Source organism: Microchirus variegatus, assembly GCF_963457635.1.
Source record: "Microchirus variegatus genome assembly, chromosome: 10".
Classification (NCBI taxonomy): Eukaryota; Metazoa; Chordata; class Actinopteri; order Pleuronectiformes; family Soleidae; genus Microchirus; species Microchirus variegatus.
In genome coordinates this window covers 9,019,565-9,038,038 of record NC_139811.1, presented here as the reverse complement: position 1 = coordinate 9,038,038, position 18,474 = coordinate 9,019,565, and the positions used below count along the sequence as shown (strand labels likewise).

At 42.1% G+C, this 18,474-nt stretch overlaps 2 protein-coding genes across 2 annotated transcripts; one reads left to right on the top strand and one right to left on the bottom strand.

Moving 5' to 3' along the window:
• Positions 1–1,009: 1,009 nt before the first annotated feature.
• Positions 1,010–8,304, top strand: LOC310932663 (ADP-ribosylation factor-binding protein GGA1-like; the record flags this gene model as incomplete). Its single annotated transcript, XM_083895993.1, has 17 exons — positions 1,010–1,052; positions 2,762–2,846; positions 3,063–3,138; positions 3,299–3,397; positions 3,486–3,609; positions 3,713–3,813; positions 3,991–4,071; positions 4,465–4,602; positions 4,687–4,768; positions 5,231–5,332; positions 5,411–5,560; positions 5,712–5,785; positions 5,929–6,116; positions 6,257–6,480; positions 6,587–6,756; positions 7,080–7,190; positions 7,410–8,304. The coding sequence occupies 17 exons, from the start codon at positions 1,010–1,012 to the stop codon at positions 7,518–7,520; spliced, it is 1,959 nt and encodes a 652-aa protein (XP_083752119.1). The 3' UTR covers positions 7,521–8,304.
• Positions 8,305–8,614: 310 nt separating this feature from the next.
• Positions 8,615–16,356, bottom strand: LOC310933621 (putative ATP-dependent RNA helicase DDX17). Its single transcript, XM_083897147.1, has 13 exons — positions 16,005–16,356; positions 15,696–15,855; positions 15,194–15,290; positions 14,926–15,059; positions 14,770–14,835; positions 14,497–14,638; positions 14,257–14,417; positions 13,941–14,113; positions 13,704–13,814; positions 13,454–13,515; positions 13,312–13,371; positions 10,397–10,624; positions 8,615–9,942 (listed from the first exon to the last, which is right to left on the bottom strand). The coding sequence occupies exons 1-13, from the start codon at positions 16,052–16,054 to the stop codon at positions 9,434–9,436; spliced, it is 1,953 nt and encodes a 650-aa protein (XP_083753273.1). The 5' UTR covers positions 16,055–16,356; the 3' UTR covers positions 8,615–9,433.
• Between the last annotated feature and the right edge of the window lie 2,118 nt (positions 16,357–18,474).

The window sequence follows — 18,474 nt, the reverse complement described above, 5'->3', positions numbered from 1 at the left end:
CACGCTCGGTGACGTGCACAATAGCTGCCGCTGGAGGGCGACACAGAGCTGCTAATTCTCTATAATTAGGACGGGGAGGTCTCTGGTTACAGTATAATCAGAGGCGATTCCAACCAGTGTTCATTTTTTTTTTTTCCAAAATGAATTAAATAACATGGAAAAACCTTGTAATTAAAAAGTATGTGAAAATATAAATGTAAAGAACAATAAAATACTGTAGCTTTTAAAAAACTATACTATACTAACTATACTACTAACTATATAAACTTACACCGTGCATCGTAAAGAACCCACATTATAAATATATAGAACAATAAAATACTGTAAATAACTGAGAAAAACATAAACTGAGTAAAAAAGATATGCAATACACAAAGGTAATGCAAATAATATGATAGATATGCAAACAATCCTATTCATTTTCCAATTTGCAGAACGATAACTTCACACAGGTTAAAGTGAGGTGGGGCCCCTTTAGGGAGGTTTCCTACTGAGATGTCATTGCAAATCGCCCATTGTTGTTTAAGGGGGACGGGGAGGCGGCTGGTCACTGCACATTTCAGTAAAAACAGCCCTCAGGCTCCAAGTGTCGGGGGGGCCCCCTATGGGCTCGGGGCCCCAAGCAGTTGCCTGCCTTGCCTGTTCACAAGCTGCGCCTCTGAGTATAGTATGGAGACATACTAAAACATTCTATAAAATAGAATGTACATTATAGACAGTTAGCAGAATATATGCAGTGACAGTATAAACAAGGAATTTAACACAAGATAGTGTATGTTTATTGCACTTTACGAGTCAATAAAAAATGCAGCTACATTTTGAAAATGAAAAAGCATTTCTGTTAATGCATTCTAATTTGGAATATGAGACACATTTGCTTCCATAACACACGCTTTTAAGTTTTCCTAAGTGTCTATTATCTATCCGCTCTGGTTCTATGTCTTCTCAACCTCATGAGCTCGTGCGTTTCTCGCGAGACTGTTGTTACCACCATATAAATCTCGCAGTGATGGCTGCGCCGCCCGATGTGGAGAGTTTAGAGTCTCGTATCAGTGAGTATTTTAAACTTAATTTACCGAGCCAGTGTTGCGTGTGGGACCGCACAGTCGCGGGTTGTTGTCCGGGGAGGTGATTTTTGCGAAGTGACAGTTCACCGCAACAACGCTTGTCCCGGCAGAGGGGGGGGGGACTCGGACCCTGCCGTCACATCCAGGATGCTAACGTAGCTCCTCCAGGAGCTGATGTGGCTGCACGGACCGCGACTGTCAACACAACATATCCGCGCACAGCGTTAGCTCTGCGGCGCGGTAGTTCAACCTGGCAGCGGGGCGAAAAGATGAAGCCGGACAGTCGGGCAGGGAGCGTGGGGTTGTGGTTGTAGACGAAAGCAGTGGCCTCGTAAGAAAGTTCGAGACGAACCAGTGACACAGGGCGACTATCGTCAGCATGCTAGCTAATGTTGTCCCGAGTTAGCACCTGCTGTGTGTGGCTCAGACTTCATTTGTGTGTTTTTGGCAAACATCAACACACTGTTGACTCATTTTAAGAGCAAAATATTTATTTAAATATTTGACATGGTATTATTGACGCCATCAGCATTAATAATAGAAAATGCACAAATAAACTTACCACACATGATTAATTCAGTTATTAAGTTTTCTGAAGGTATATTACTTTTTTTATAGATCACATTTAAAGGTGCATTATCTAATAAATCTAAAGCAACTGGCCATAAAATCCTCCTAATATGTCACAGAGACTCAGGAATAATGAATGATTCATAATACAAACTGAACTCACCAACAACAACAGTACAGACAATATATTTACATTTAAAAATTCTTTTGCAGACTGCAAATCATGTTTATGTTTTGAAATCATGTTTTGGCATGTGGCGCCACCTACTGCCGTCTACCAATCATTGCACTCAGTAGAGTCTCAGCTGCCGAGCAACCACGGGTTGCCAGTTATGTCAGGAAACGAAACCTAAAAGACCTCGGTATTTTGAATTTGAATGTAGTAACCGTTTTTGGCCACATTCTTACATATGGCACCTTTAAGAACAACACAGTATCATTAAGATAACATAAAACACAAAGAAAAAAGTTAAAATAAAAATAATTAGCAAGGAGAGTATAGTTGAAATAAATAAACAATTACAGAAGAATATTGTGTTCATGTATTTCTGCTCCCAGTTTGCTGTAAACACTGACTGATTAAAACATTTAATGTCACGCTAAACTAAGACACCACCTTACTACCTTGGTTGTTGAAATAAAAGTATTATAATTTCTCTGCCCACCATGTAGTTGTGGTATGAGGGGGTTAAAATTGGGTGAACTCTCCTCGTCTGAGAAAGTATTCTGAGACGCGATCAAAGGTAGTACAAAGATCAGTCTACATTTATTTAAGTTCAAGCCATCTTTGCGATTATGTAAATATATTGTGCAATATTTACATTGCACACATTGATACTGCAATGACGAAACATATTCCGTATATTGTGCAGCCCTAAATTAGAGGCTTGTCTTTGTTCTGTTGTGCTCAGTTATTCATATTTTGTTTCTTGTTTTTAGGTGAATAGTTTTGATGGGTGTACTTGTAGGTGGCACCTAAGACAGCGACTGAATATGCTCACATTGCTCTCAATGAATAGTTTCACTGCAAAGTGTGTTTAACTTCGAAAACATGAACGCAAACACAAACTTTACGCATGCTTGGATGAGATTGTTGTTTAACATCCCGCTCGCTTACATTGCAGACAAAGCTACAAATCCGCTCAACAGAGACACAGACTGGAGCAGCATCCATGCCTTCTGTGACCAGCTCAACAATGAATTGGAAGGGTAAGTCCAGGTCCCAATAATAATAATAATAAATAAATATAATAAAAAATAATTGTATTTCAGAAGAACTTTAACACTTGTCAGCAGCTGTTGAATTTTTAAAAATAATTTAATAGCTGTTAATACAACACAACAGTATGATTACGCTGATTTAAAGTTGCAGCACACTTTGTGCCCACTCTTCCAACATTCATTGTCATTTGTTACCTGTTACAGACCTCAGCTGGCCACCAGGCTCCTGGCTCACAAGATCCAGTCACCACAGGAGTGGGAGGCCATGCAGGCCCTGCTGGTGAGTTCACATCTCAACAAGAATCCATCCGTCCATTTATCCATCTTCTACTGCTTTATCCTCCACACAAGGGTCACAGGGGGGTGCTGTGCAGATCTGAGCTGACATAGGGCGATAGAGATTTTCATAACACTTTTTTTGCATTCTGTTTCATTGCAAGGTTCTGGAGACGTGTGTGAAAAACTGTGGGAAAAGGTTTCACAGTGAAGTAGGCAAGTTCCGGTTTCTAAATGAACTCATCAAAGTGGTTTCTCCAAAGGTAAGACTTGCCAAACGTTCCCTTTTGGTTTACTGGTTTGTTTTTCAGTTTGTGTGCGTGTGTAAATCAGTGTGTGTTTTTTGCACAGTACCTGGGCTCACGATCACCAGAGCCAGTAAAAAAGAAGGTTTTAGAGTTGATCTACAGCTGGACTCTGGGTTTACCTGAGGAGGCCAAGATCTCAGACGCCTACCAGATGCTGAAGAAACAAGGTGAGATGAGGAAACGACAAAGTAGTTATAAGCACAGCACTTAAGATACTAATAAAGGAAGCATTTCATGCTCGATCTCATTCATATTGTGTCTGTGAATCAGGGATTATTAAACAAGACCCAGAACTTCCACCTGACAAACTACTGAACCTTCCTCCACCAAGACCCAAGAACGCCATTTTTGAGGACGAGGAGAAGTCAAAAGTACGGTTTAAATAAACCTCATGTTCATATGAAAATGTATTTGGAAAGCTCACCTGATCTAGTTTCTCACACACATTGTTTTCTCTTGTGTGATTGTGCACTCTCCTTTCATTACGATGATAATATGAGACCATTTGCTCATATTTCACGCTGAACTGCCACTACCTGCCGTTTCAGATGCTGTCTCGCCTGTTGAATAGCTCGCACCCTGATGACTTGAAAGCCGCCAACAATCTTATCAAGGAAATGGTCCAGGAGGTAAACCCCTTTCCTCCCCTTCATATGCCTTTTTTAACAACTTGCATGTTTGTGTTATGCATTACCAATACGTTGTAGTCTGAAGACGAGGACTAAAATGGCAGACCACTGCAGTCATGGAAGGAACATTAACTTAATGAGGAAATGGGTCGACTGCCCTGAGGGGGCTTGTGTTGCTGGCAGTGATTCAGCAGGAGTACAGTTTCAATTTGCCCTGATTTAAGAGAAGCCGATACAGGGAGCTGCTCTTCGCTCTTATTCCTGCTCTTTCCTAACTGCCTGTCTCTCACCTAACTGTACTTCTGCATTCCTGCCTTTCCTGCCTGGTCACATCCTGTTCTGCAGGTTTGTCACTTGTGAATTTGCCTCTCGATTCTTTTCTTTTTTTTTTAGGATCAGAGGCGAGCAGAGAAGGTTTCAAAGAGGGTGAACGCCATCCGCGAGGTGAAGGAGAGCGTCTCCCTGCTGACTCAGCTTCTGCAGGACTACGACAGCACTGCCAGCGACCAGAGCAACGCTGAACTGCTGCAGGTGATCTAAAAGAAGAGTGTAGAATCACACAGTTCGATTAGTTTGCGAGGTTGTAATGCGGTGTGTTTGTGTTTGTGTGGTCAGGACCTGTACCAGCGCTGTGAGAAAATGAGACCCACTCTGTTCAGACTGGCCAGTGATACAGAGGACAACGATGAGGCCCTGGGTCGGTGTTCCTTTCTTTCAGTCATGAAATATCATTAAAATGAGTCCAAGTATTCTTTCTCCTCATCCCATAGAGCAAGTTAACAATTATACATTCCTGCCTCTCATGTCTTCAGTAGTAATAAAAAAATAAATAAATTAAAAATTAGCCAAAACAGTTCCAACACTCACTAAAATCCATATTTTCATTTTGACATCATCCCCCTTACCCTTTCTTTAATCCACTGTCCAACTTTGACTACATTATTTTATTGTTTTGATTGAGAGACTCCTAGTGGCCAAAATGATATACTGCTAATTGTTACTAGTTCATAAGGTTTGCATTTACTTTTCCCCCATGAGCTGCAAAAATTAATTATCGCTAGTATTCATTCATTATTTTCTAATTCACCACTTAATGAAGTCTCTTCCTCCAACTCCAACAGGTCTGTGATGATGAGTATTTTTCTGTCTCTTTCCACAGCGGAGATCCTGCAGGCCAACGACAGCCTGACTCACGTCATCAACCTCTACAAACAGCAGGTGAAGGGGGAGATCGTAAACGGCAACAACACGAAACAAACGGGTGAGTGAACTTACAGGTAGTTTGGTTTGAAGCGTTTGGCGTTTTCAAATTAACTGTGTTTAAATCGATCTCGCTCAGGAGGGACTGCACTGCTCGATCTGTCGGGACTGGACACGTCACCCCAGTCGCCTCCGTCCTTCCCAGAGTTCCCCACACCCACAGACAGCCTCAATGCCCCATCACAGGAGATGGGGATAAGTCTCCTCGACGACGAGCTTATGTCACTTGGTGAGAGCGACTCGAGAAAGAACAGAGCTTTTTGGTTCAGTGTTGGTTGAATTGTATTTGGACTTGGTTTTGAAGAATACCTGCAGAGAAATTGGAAATGAAGGAATGGTTTCATTGCTAAATAATACTGTAAACCTTGTGCATCCTGCAGGTTTAAGTGAAGGAACACACACCTCCAACCCTGCATCACAGCCTGAAGACTCCACAGCCTGGGACTCCTTCCAGGTGAGCGTTAAACTCATGTCGTCACTAAGATCCAGTGGCAGCTTGTATTTGCCAAAGACACATCACACATTTTGTGTCAATGGCTGAAATGACTATGGCAGTATAATCAACATTTGTACTGTTATTTCTACCCCCTCGCACAGTCGTCTGACAGCATAGAGGCAGATGTTCCTGCAGTACCAAGTCTCCTGCTTAGTCCAGAAGCACCCTCCCTCTCTCAGCCTCACTCCTCTGGCTCCACTCCTGTAAACTCTGCCCTGGACGAGCTGGACCTGCTGGGGAAGACACTGCTGCAGCAGTCGCTGCCACCAGAGGGCCTGCAAGTTAAATGGTATTCAACTAACTATCTTGCACGTGCTTCTTTTACTATGTCACGTACCAACCCACTCTAATGTAGCTGCAACCTTGAACTGTAAAGGTAGACTATAGCAACATAGCACATGAGGAAATGTGTATTTGTCTGCTTTTTAGGGACAAGCAACAGTGCAAACCTACTCTGAGAGATCTGCAGAGCAAGTCTGGGCCCAACGTTACACCAAACCCCATCCCAGTCTTTTCCTCTGAACACGCCGCTCCTCTCAACTCTCAGTCGAGCCTCAGGACCACGTTGCTGGACATTTCCGAGACTCACACAGAGACACCTGCTGAAATCACCCTGACTGATGTTTTTGTACCGCTAGAATCCATTAAGCCGAGTAAGTAAATCAAGGTCACTTAAAAAACCTTTGAGCTTTGCCGACCTGCATTTTTTTCCCCACATTTACCAAATACACTCCTCCTCTCTGTTCTTTCTTTTTACAGGTAGTCTTTTACCTGTGACTGTGTTTGACAGACACAGTCTGCGGGTTCTCTTTCACTTTGCCCGTGACTCACCTCCATTTCGCCCCGATGTGCTGGTGGTGATCATCTCCATGTTGTCCTCTGCCCCCGTCCCCGTCTCCAACATTAATTTTGAGACTACAGCTCCAAAGGTGAGCAGTAAGAAAGCCCAGGGTCTTTGTCTCCTGTTGGATACACTGTGAGGAGCCACTGCTCTGATGCTTCGCTGCTCCAACACACCTGAGTCAAGCGGTCAGCTCGTCAACAAGCTCTGCAAAAGCCTGATAACGAGCCGTTCATTTGAATCAGGCGTGCCAAAGCAGGGAAACAGCACTGCTGTGGCAAATCACTTAGACTGCATCATCAGCTTAGTTTGGAAAGTGTAAAGTTAATCTTGTTAAAATCAACCATTATTACTTATTCATCGCTTGTCTCAGTAAAGAAGCAGTGTTTTGTTTTCATTTATCGTCCACAGTCCATGGCAGTGAAGCTGCAGCCGCCGTCGGGAACAGAGCTCCCAGCTTTCAACCCCATCCTTCCTCCTGCTGCGGTCACACAGATTCTGCTGCTGGCAAAACCTAACAAGGTAGGATGTGTAGGAAGTGCAGTAATATCATAATATTAAAGTGATATTCTGTATATTGTAGTAGCTATGGTAAGTCTTAGTTATGCTTGTTGTATCCCACTGAATTTTGTTTTACCTACTAACGATTAGATTAGTACATAAGTTGTTTGTCTCGCCAATTGTCTCTGGAAGCTTTATTTACCTGTCCACACTTCTCTGTCGTGTGTGTGTGCGCTCCAGGAGAAGGTGCAGCTCCAGTACAGATTAACCTTCACCATGGGAGAGGAGGAGCACAGTGAGAGTGGCAGTCTAGAACAGTTTCCTTCTCCGGACACTTGGGGGAATCTATAGCATTCAGAAAGCAACCACCATCAGACTGACTCTGCCTTCACACTTCAGCTTCCTTCCGACACAAACTCCCAAAGTCAACACTCTGCATAAGCCAGGTTTTGTCTGTAATCACACGGTACTTTCTTTGATTGGTCTTGATTGTTTTTGGTTGGATTACGCTCATGCTCTGTCAGTGCAGTGTGTGTGTGTTATGCTTTGCTCTAACTGAGTCTGTACGTGGCTGCTTTCAAACTACTTTCCCTGAGTTGTTGGGAGTCTTGCCATCTTTTCAACAAGCAGTGATATGAAGAGAGAAAAAGACAAATGTGTGGAAATCTGCTCAATTGGTGCACTTGTTTCTTAAAATCATCTCTGCACGCTGCATTGTCAAAATTCAGCACATCACAAGGGAATGAACATGAGCATTACACAGACACAGCTCGTCCTAGTTTGCAAAAAAGCTAAACATCATACATCGAGTCCTTTTTGATTTGCACAGAATGATTTTTTTTGATCGTTTAAGTGCAAAAACGTATCAGATTTGTGTTACCTGCCACATGTGCCTGTTTTTGCAGTTCTAACATCAGTTCATTTTGAGTTTTTCCATCTACTGTGAGTCAGTCATTAGATTTCTAGTCTGCTACCTTTATTACAAGCTATATTCTTAATATATTCATGACGTTTTCATGGGGGTTGACAGCTTAATTTATCTAATCTTTTCTTTAACTTGTGATTTAAGTTATGATTTCTATATGCAAACTGAGCTGCTCGGTGCAGTGTCCGTCTCAAACATGCCCAACCTGCTTCTACCGTCTGCGATGCATGTCAGCCACGCTGATCACTTCTTCCTCCCATAGGCTCCCAATCACATTCCACTGTACTACTCTCCAATATGACTGCTTTGTAAATACCAATGATGGCAGTTCTGTTGTGTACATTTGACTTGTGCAAGAGCATAACACTTAAAATATTCCAAAGTGGGTAATAAAGTTCTTTTTTTTTTCTTGGTGACATGAAAATGCACTCTCTTACTCCTGCCACACCAACAAAATTCATAACACAGAATTTAAAGCTAATAGTTTCAGTGTCAATGATGTGTACAGAGTAAATATCGATTATAATGAAGAGTTTTATTAAACACGAGAAACAAATAGTACAAAGAGACAAGCTAAGACTTGACCACACTGCTGATTAACTGCATAATTATTCACATCCAAACTTAAATGTAAAAAAGGCTCATTTGCATGCACGTTGTAACATGCAAATTACAAAAACCCCTCTGCAGATAAACAAAATGAATATCCACGTAATGAAATGAGCAACTTAAATCACAATATGTTCAAATTTGGGGCACATTCAATTAGAGAGAAACTATTTTAACACTTTAATTCATAATAAATCAGGATCCCAATGTTTTTTTATTTATTTTTTTTAACCATCTAATCTGAAAATAAAGACTTTTTTTTGTCCAAGACAAATGTAACAGAAGAGCTTCTATCAAACTAAAATCAAATTCTGCCACAAAGGGTTGACCACTTAACAAACAATCTGGGAATCTGTCTACATGTTTAAATGGGTAAGAAATAAGCACATCACACTGAGAGTGTTGCAAACAAAATAAAGCTCTTGATTTGAATGTTGATGTGGACAAATACCAAAGACTTGACCCAAAAAATCCCTTTCTGACTGAGTATCTTATAGGTTTTTTTATTAGTGGTCAGTTTTAAGTACTGATGTAAACGAACCTAAGATGCAGTGAGCCATCTTATCTTCTGAGATCTGTCCCTTTGACCACAATCAGAAATGGTCAGGGAAACATGTCATTCTTTCAACAGCGTGAAGGCAAATGTGTACGGTATACTCACTCATAATTAACCAACTCTGTGACTGGATCTTCATATCAGATGGGCAGCGTCTGTGTCACGCTGATCACATTACTTTCTACCTGAGGAAGGAGGAGGTGGCGGTGGCGGTGGAGGAGGAGCAAACTGGAATGGTGAGTGCCCCATCAGGCCCATCATGGGCTGGGGAGGGTTGAACTGCTGGGACATGAGAGGCTGGGGAGCAGATGGTGGAGGCGGGCCCTGTCCGACTCCATTGCCCCCTGATCCAGAGGTTCCTCTGGATCTGCTGTACTGCCCACTGCTGCTGCCGTTACTCTGGTACTGGTCATAGGAGCTGGAGCTGGAGCCATAACCGCGTCCTCCATCTCTGCTACTGCGATCTCTGTAAGTGGAGGAAGAGGAGGAGGAGGAGCGCTCGCTGTCCCGGCTGCCTGCACCGCGGCTGTCTCGACCGTCGCGACTGTAGCTGCTGCTGCTGCCACGACTGTCTTTGGAGCTGCTGCCCCCACCAACAGAACGCATTCTCCGATCACACTCGTCCTGATACATCAGGTTGGGATTGTTAGAACTGGAGGTGCCACGAACACGGGATCGGCCTCCTGGAAACAGAGCAGGTAAAAGATAAAAGGGTGGATTTCCATCCAATTCCAGGTCTATTTTAACAAATAACCTAGATTGTGCCGATTGAGCAACTTTCTGCTCTCGCATTTATTCTGCTCACTTCAAGTTTCGTTGACCTGTCATTTGATATCTTCTTGACATACATTAATTAATTAATTAATTAAACAATTAAACAACCACTCCACATTTGGGCCCGACCAGCTCTTTCCCTGATGGAAAATTAGCTCCTTCTCCTCCAACTTCCTTCATGCCTTGAGAAAGCCAATCATGATCACTGTTAAATCACATCAAACACTGGTCCTGATGAGATTAATCACTTAGGTATTTAAATTTGATACCGACAGATGACACATTTTTGATTCCAGGTAATAAAGGGGAATTTGAAACCAACAAAAGTATTGGCGTTTGATACCCAGTGTTTCAGTCACTCACCTCCTCCACGCCCTGTGTCAACCAGCTGCAGCAGTTTAGGATTGATGGCCTGTCGGGCCTCCTCCAGCACCCGGATCAGCTCACGGGCCTGCCGGAGGTTCCCTGGAGTGAAGAAGGTGTAGGCAGTGCCTTTGTTAGTGCTGCGGGCCGTGCGGCCGATGCGATGGATGTAGTCCTCTGATGAATTGGGATAGTCGTAATTTATGACAAACTTGACGTCCTCCACGTCTTGACATTTGAGGCAGCAGCGTTGAGTGCGACGGGACAGAAAAGATAAAAACAAAAAGTTAGAACAAAACCGACACCAGTTGAGAATTGAATCAATCATTGCGAGTCCATTTATTCTATTATTTGTTTTACATTTTTGTGCTTATGAAACCAGGGACATTCTGACAGACAATACCTGAAAGATACCCACAATTCATCACTTACCTGTCATCTGAGCACCCATTTGAGTTCAGAAAATGTATTTACTTACCATGCCAATTACATTGTATAGTAAGTACTCGCACACAGGCAAATGGGTAACATAAGGAAAAGTGCTAATGAAAAGGGAACAGAGGTTGCTGATAAATTTAAATAAAATTCTAATAAGAAATTGTGAGCCATGATTAAACCCTGAATCCTGGTTTTCCTGCATAAAAGACTGATTTAGTTGACACAACTGATAAATGTAGGAATCTGAGAAAAGTCATTTCTTTGAGGACATAATTAGGTCTGTTTCTCATTACGGTTGACAAAGGGCTCAGAAACACTGCAGATGACAGAAAAACAACTGATTTTGGAAGCATTATGACATAGGCTGGCAGAGGAAGACAAGATCGGGGGGGGGGGGGGTCAGTTGAGGTGAAGTACTTACCCTGTATGAGAGATTTAGTGATTTACAAAGCAACCACCTACCCGTCACCAGTCCTGGGAGGTCTGCAGAGGCAGGAGGAGAGCATGTGGGACAAAACAAGTCCCTTTTCCACCCTCGCCACTCCTCCACCACACTCCCAAAGCTGGAAACTGTCTGGGCCACAGGTCCAGCTGTACTGTGCTGGCATGTGGTGCTACTCATCTTAATTGTACTTCTTCATTTCCCTGGGATTTAAAGTGACCCAGGGACAATATGGCTGCTCCCAAGTGATGGATGGAGAAGCCTTTACTGAATGATTTCATTTATCGTCATGGTCTTTGTTGGAGACTCTAATCTCTAGAGTTCCTAGTCAAGATGTGAGGCAGACGTTCTAATGCCTCTCGGGTAACTTCCAAAGGCAGTGATATCGAGCCCAGCTTTTCAAGTTTAGTAAAAAGAAACAGACGCCAAGGACAAGGTGTTTTTTTAAGAATGATATAGGAGTGGGCTCTGCAGAAGAATTTGAGTCATTAAAGATTTTTCTAACTAGTGGTCTGGTATGATGTATATGCAGGAAAAATAAAGGGAAAATTTGTCTTTGGAAATTTAGAAACAGGTCTAAAGCAAACAACACAGGAAAGGTCACGGTAAGACACTGAAGTGGAGAGTGGTGAAAAGAGGCAGAGAAAAAAAGATGAGAGAGAAAGACTGAAACATTTGTGAAATGCACAAAAGAGAGGGAAAAGATGGACAGGGAACGAAAAAGCAAAAGAGAAATGATGTTCAAGTGAGACAGAGAAGTTAAGCCAGTAAAGACAGGACAGAAAGCTAACAAGAGTGAGTGAAAGAGAGGGAAATCGATTATAGAGAGGTGGCTCCTCCAGGCCAGGACTCCTGCCAGCCAGGACCAGACATGACGTCCGCAGAGGGAGAGGCCGGCCGGCACAGCCAGTGGTGGGGGGTGTCAGGGGCTGGCATCAGGGGGCAGTTTAGAGGGGAGCCTCCAGTATAGCCGTCCATGTCCAGCATTGGCTGCTTTCCACACTCACTTCCTGGCAGTTGTCTTTTTCTCTGTCTTCTGGTGACACACCACTGTAGCTGACTTTCACAGAACTTAGGGAGCATCTGTTTAAGCTTGAATTATGCAGGACTAATTAAAAAGGGAAACTATTTTGTTGTCCAAACTTTGGTCATGGTGCAGCAAAGTTGGCTTAGTCCATAACCCATCAGAAAGCATAAAGCTATTATCAAAAGTCACTGGGCCATTCTGACAAACTACTGAGGAAATAGTGTGGTGTGTCACTGTGATGATGGCATGGCCTAGGGTGGCCACCCTCCGCCAGACCCCCGTCTTTGCCCTCTCACCTGACAGCTGCCCCCAACTCTAGGATCAAATTTGGAAGCCCAGCACCATCCTGCGCTTGACCCCTCCCCCCTGATGCCCAGGGAGCCAGTGTCCTGGAAGGGAGAGGGGGGAGAGTTTTGTTTGTGGGCACTGTTCTAGGTTTTCAGCAGAGATGGCTGTGTCTGGGACTGATTAATCAGGCCGTCTCTCTCCCCAAGTCAGCTTTCGATATGTCATGCCTAGGTCCGGCTGCAGGCTCCCGAGGGCCTGTGTGCTTCTAGTTGCCAGAAGAGAGACTTGGAAACAAAACATAAACAAAAACAAAATGAAAAGAAAACAAAATGGACATAGAATTAGGTTAAAAGTTGATTGCCATCATGTAAGGGGCTACTTTACTAGCCTTGCCCCTTACATCTTCACACTTCATTCAACATCACTCCTATGGTCAGTGTTATCCAGCAGAACTGTGGCTCAAGAGTTCATAGGAAATCCTGCTTCAAATATGATGCACCCTTTTATCAGAGAATCGTCATATATTCTTCTTAAGAAAAGCACTATGTGTCTGTGTTTGACTTTCGCTCATAAACATGCATTAAAAAAAGATTACTACACTAATCATTGTTCATATTATTCTACATATTAAAAGGGTTAAATGTTTTATATGTTCGCTATATCGGTGTATGGTTATACTGAGGAAGGTGTATGGTTTGTACTCAAGCACACAAGACATACCCAAACCACGTGACGCCACGTCGGTAGCGATGAGGATGGGAGCTTTGCCGCTACGGAACTCTGCATTTCAAAAGACAAAGAAATTATGAAGAACGTGGGGACAAAAGTCTCTGTAGTTCAAATATCTGTGTGTTTGTTGTACCTGACAACACCCAGTCTCTCTCTGGCTGGCTTTTGTCGCCATGAATACACATTGCGGGCCATCTAGATGAAGAAAAAAAAAACAACAATCGTCAGCTTTCGTATTAAACAGCATGATGGAAACTGGACACACTAAACTCAACTATATACAACCATACTGAATCACAAGTGAGAGGGTGAGTCTGTATTTTCTAAGAAGACTTTTCTGAGCAGGTTCAGGAGAGGATTCAGGATCAGCTGGTTCAACTCACCCATCACGTCTCATTCTGCGTGTGAGGTCATCACATCTTTTCTTTGTCTCAACAAATATGATGGTCTTGTTTTCTTTCTCAGCCATAATTTCCTCCATCAGCTGGATTAACCTGAGGAAAGACAATAAACAGTTTGTGGCAGATACTTCATGTCCTCACAAGAGTACTTAAGATAAGATACCTAAAGACACCTTACTAGTTAAAATTACAATATCTGCTATATGACACGCCTCTTACTTGTGCTCCTTCTCATTGTCCATACAGACATCAACTATCTGAAGGATGTTGTGGTTGGCACTAAGTTCCAGTGCTCCCACATTGATTTGGACATAGTCCTTCAGAAAGTCTTCAGCAAGCTGGCGAACCTCTTTAGGCCAGGTAGCACTCCACATCAAGGTCTGTCTGTCAGGCTGTGATAGGATTACATTTAATCAACAACAAGTAATGACAGACACTAACATTTATCATAATAAATGATAACAAACATACATGCTAAAATATAAAGGATAAGCTATCAACTTCAGGTCATTTATCTGCTACTGGAATGCTTTACCCTAATCTGGTCCACAATTTTGCGAATTTGTGGTTCAAAGCCCATATCCAACATGCGGTCGGCTTCATCTAGAACTAGGTAGGTGCAACGCCGCAGATTAGTTTTTCCAGCCTCAAGAAAATCAATTAAACGACCCGGAGTGGCGATGCAGATCTCAACACCTGAGAGAGATGGACACATTAATATGTTCTGGAACACAAAACAACACTGAGCATTTATCCAAATGGCAATATTCCTCACCTCTCTCCAGGTCTCGGATTTGGGGTCCCTTAGGAGCACCTCCATACACACAAGTGCTTTTGATGCGTGATGACTTTCCATAATCACATGCCACCTGCTGGACCTGCTGTGCCAGTTCTCTTGTGGGGGCCAGAACCAAGCACTGGAAAGAAAACCACAGCAATTCACTGTTCAGCAGCAAGTTTTCACCCTCACGAAATGTGTCGTGTTAAGATGGCTTTAACAATGTTCTTCTACACTCCTGGTATTCCAAATCATTTTGACTTCACATACAATGGGTCCATCTCCTCGCTCCATGTAGGGTTGATGGTTGATGTGCACAATTGCAGGCAGAAGATACTGAATAAAGAAAAAAGGGCAGGTCAGTGAATTATGTTGCTATATACATATCGTCTTTATTTTAGGAGAAGAGCAAGACATGCATCTCACCGATAAGGTTTTCCCAGAGCCTGTCTGAGCAATGCCCACCATGTCCCTCCCACTGAGGGCCAGAGGGAAACCTTGTGCCTGAATGGGTGTGGGCTCCTTGAAGTTCTGCTGCATCAGTACATCCATTACATATTCTAGATAGAGGAAATGGAAAAAAAAAACTCCTCTGGTTACTTCTGTTAGCAGCCAGCACATTGAATGTGTTTGTTATTGTAGCAGTGCAATTGAACAGCTGCACACATCAGATATCATGAATGCATAAGCTTACGGGGAAAATGGGCATGATGGAAGTTGGTGACAGGCTTTGGGCAGCCAGAACCTCGCACAGTGATTTCTTTCTTGCTGCGGTACTCTTCAACATCATACTGAAAACACAAGAAAACCAACTGGTGTAAGAAACAAACCAACATTTCCTGTCTAAAAACTGGGGCAGCAGTATAGAACTGTACATTACAGTAAAAATAATAACAATACTTAAAGTCATAAGGTCCTTCACAACATATATAATCATAAACAAGTGCACACATAGCAAAGATTAAAACATCCAAGTACAAATTCTACTGTCACAGCTGACCTTAATTAGCGTCTGATTTTGAACGTGGACACCAATTCCACACTTTGTTTTTCTTTTTAAAATGTAAATTCTTCCCTCCACGAGAACACATTTTTCTACTTTTCTACCCATTTTAAACACATTAAAACAGTACTGAACGTTCGCATTAATGAATCTGTGTCTGAGGATGCTCGGACAGTGTTTCTGAAGGAGGTACCTGGCTCAGCCGCTGCACTTCACCATGTTCCGTGTAAAAGTTCTTCTCAAATTTCGGGAGCTCGTCCAAGTCCCATCTCTTCTTTCGTAAACGGTCTCCAGGATTCCCAAACTTTTTACCCGGTGGGGGGCCTCCTCTGCTGGACCCGAAACGAGGACTGCTGTAAAAGATAAAATAACAACAGTCGCTAATTACAATAATATTGTCACTGCGCAACAGGTGCATACAAACATCTTATCGCGATAACCAACTTTTTTTGCACTAGCATTAGCTCTCATGCTAAGTGACGGTTATTGCTCGGCTGCTTACCCTCTGTCACGGCCGCGGTCTCTGTCTCTGTCTCCGTATGAACCTCTCATTATCTCTCCGTGTGTTAGAGCAGATGTTATTGTTGGATTAATGGAACCTTTGAACGTGGGGAAGTTACCAGGCTTTGGGTTTTCGTTGCGGTGTCCTGCCTTGCTTGAAAATGACCGCAGCTAACTATGAACCGACGCGCCCTCTCTTCCAGCCTAACGCCAATGTTAACTCTGAAAACAGTGAGAATGACGAAGCTCTCGCTTTCTTGTAGGTTTTTAATAAAGTCAAATATCACACCAAGGCTTTATTTACACGAGACGAAGGTCCGCTAACAATGACAAGGCGCTGCGATGCTATGTTGTTGTTGTTGTTATTAGCTTAGTGCTCAACCGGCGAGCTAACCTGCTGTGATTGGCCTAGAGTTTTAAATGCACCGCCCACAAATATGATTGACATCATATTGTGTCAATGGGCTTTTTCTGGTTGAGCTGTAGTTATAATACTGTTTATACTGTATTATATATATATATTTTATATTTCTGTTAAGTATTTTACATTGTGTAAAAAGAAACAGCTTTTTATTGTCTATATTGCTGGATTCATGAGATATACTTATTGCGATTAGATTCCCAAATATGATGAGGCTATCTTCATTTCAGTGGTGAATATAGTGGTGCATACAAGTAAAGTAGTAAAAGCCGATGTTGTTTCCGTTTGTCTTTATTTCTTTTTCAACACCAACAGAAACCAAATAGCATTAAAACATGAGAAACTTTACCAATATACAAAGCAAAAAGTATACAAAAGAAATAAAAGTTAAGAATGTATGAAAATTAAAGTATTAAAACACTAAATTATTATAACAAAGCACTATACCAGGCAATGCCATTTCAGTCACCATCATGTATGTTTTTCTCAGTGCTTAGATTAACTATATTTAAAACTTTCTGGAATAAAAATCCTGTATTGATATATTCAGTGTTGTACATCCAGCTTTAAACTCACATAGTATCAAAACTACCATCTCGTCGTGTTTTGAGTTTGACATACTTTGCCCCTAGGTAACAGCATTATGCAGTGAATATCACTTTTTCAATAACATTAAGTCCATAATAAATTAATAGAATTCACCCAACCATTGCCTTTAACGGAATGACTGCATGCACATCACAGTGAATGTGTGATTTTAGTGTAGGTTGTTTAGAAGGGGAAACATTTTCATGACTACATTCATTACTCAGGAGGACTGTACTGTACTGTACGTCTACCTGAGGTCAATAAACTTAAGTCAATCTGTTTGGATTCCGCTTTCAACATAAACAAAAACAGTTAACGCACATTTAGAGACAGCGTTAGAACTTACGTCAGCTTTTACAACGCTGTGCTCCACCAGCAAATAGATTCCATCACGACCACAAACAACTTTAACGCTGTAAGAACAAAATAAACTCCAGTTGAACAGTATATTTTTTAACATATATTTTCTGTCATTTAATTTTAATGCCCATATATGCCATATATAAAAATGTGAATGCTTCCAAATGTAATGCTTGTCCTTATTTGTACGTAGTGTCCTGCTCTGTCTGTAGTCACCCATGTCCTGGCTCATTTCTATAACAGTGATGTCATCATGAGCAGTGCCAACAGAGGCAGGCCTGATCTGTGCTGCCTGGAATTGCCCTCACTTAGGGAATATAATCCACAGCACATCACAGCTGGGCCAGCTCTACAGGAAGTGTCGCTTCTCCAGCAATCTGTAATCTTTGTGGGCGCTGTCCTTCCGTCTGTCCCAAAAGCCCACGCTACAGTCAATCTCTATCCCACAGCTGTTCTCTCTGTGCTCCACAAACAAAATAACATCATGCAAGGCCCCCAAAGTCGGGCCGACAACAGCAGTCATACCAATACACTTTTGACTCACTTGCACGTATGAATCCACAAGAAAATCAAAAACATTATAATATATTTAGAACATTTCTGCAATAACAATTTCCACCCCACTAAAAGAGTTACACCTTCAAGGTCATACAATATTAAAAAAAATTATATATTAAAATTAAGCACCCCAATTCAAACGCCCCTTCCTTTTCTGTAATGAACTTTTACATTTTAAGACAGTGCGTCTCACTAACTGAAGTGCAGGTTACTGCTCCCTCTATTTGGCAATGTTTCAGTAAAGGGCAGAGATAGCAGATGGATAATGAGGCAAATGCAATATAAAAACTTAAATAAGGAAGTGGCTATGTGTTTCTGATGAGGATGGCACTTATTTTCTCTTGCACACACCTTATGTCTAACCCGTAGCATTAAGATGCTCTGTGCAGGCATGGTTATTTGTAATGATTCATATTCAGTGCATGAAATAAAACTTTAACTTTTCACCAGAAATGGCCTGTATGATGTTAACACAAATACTTCTAATCCCCCCCACCCCACACACACTTAATTTCTTTATTTTTATTTTTATTTACCTTATTTA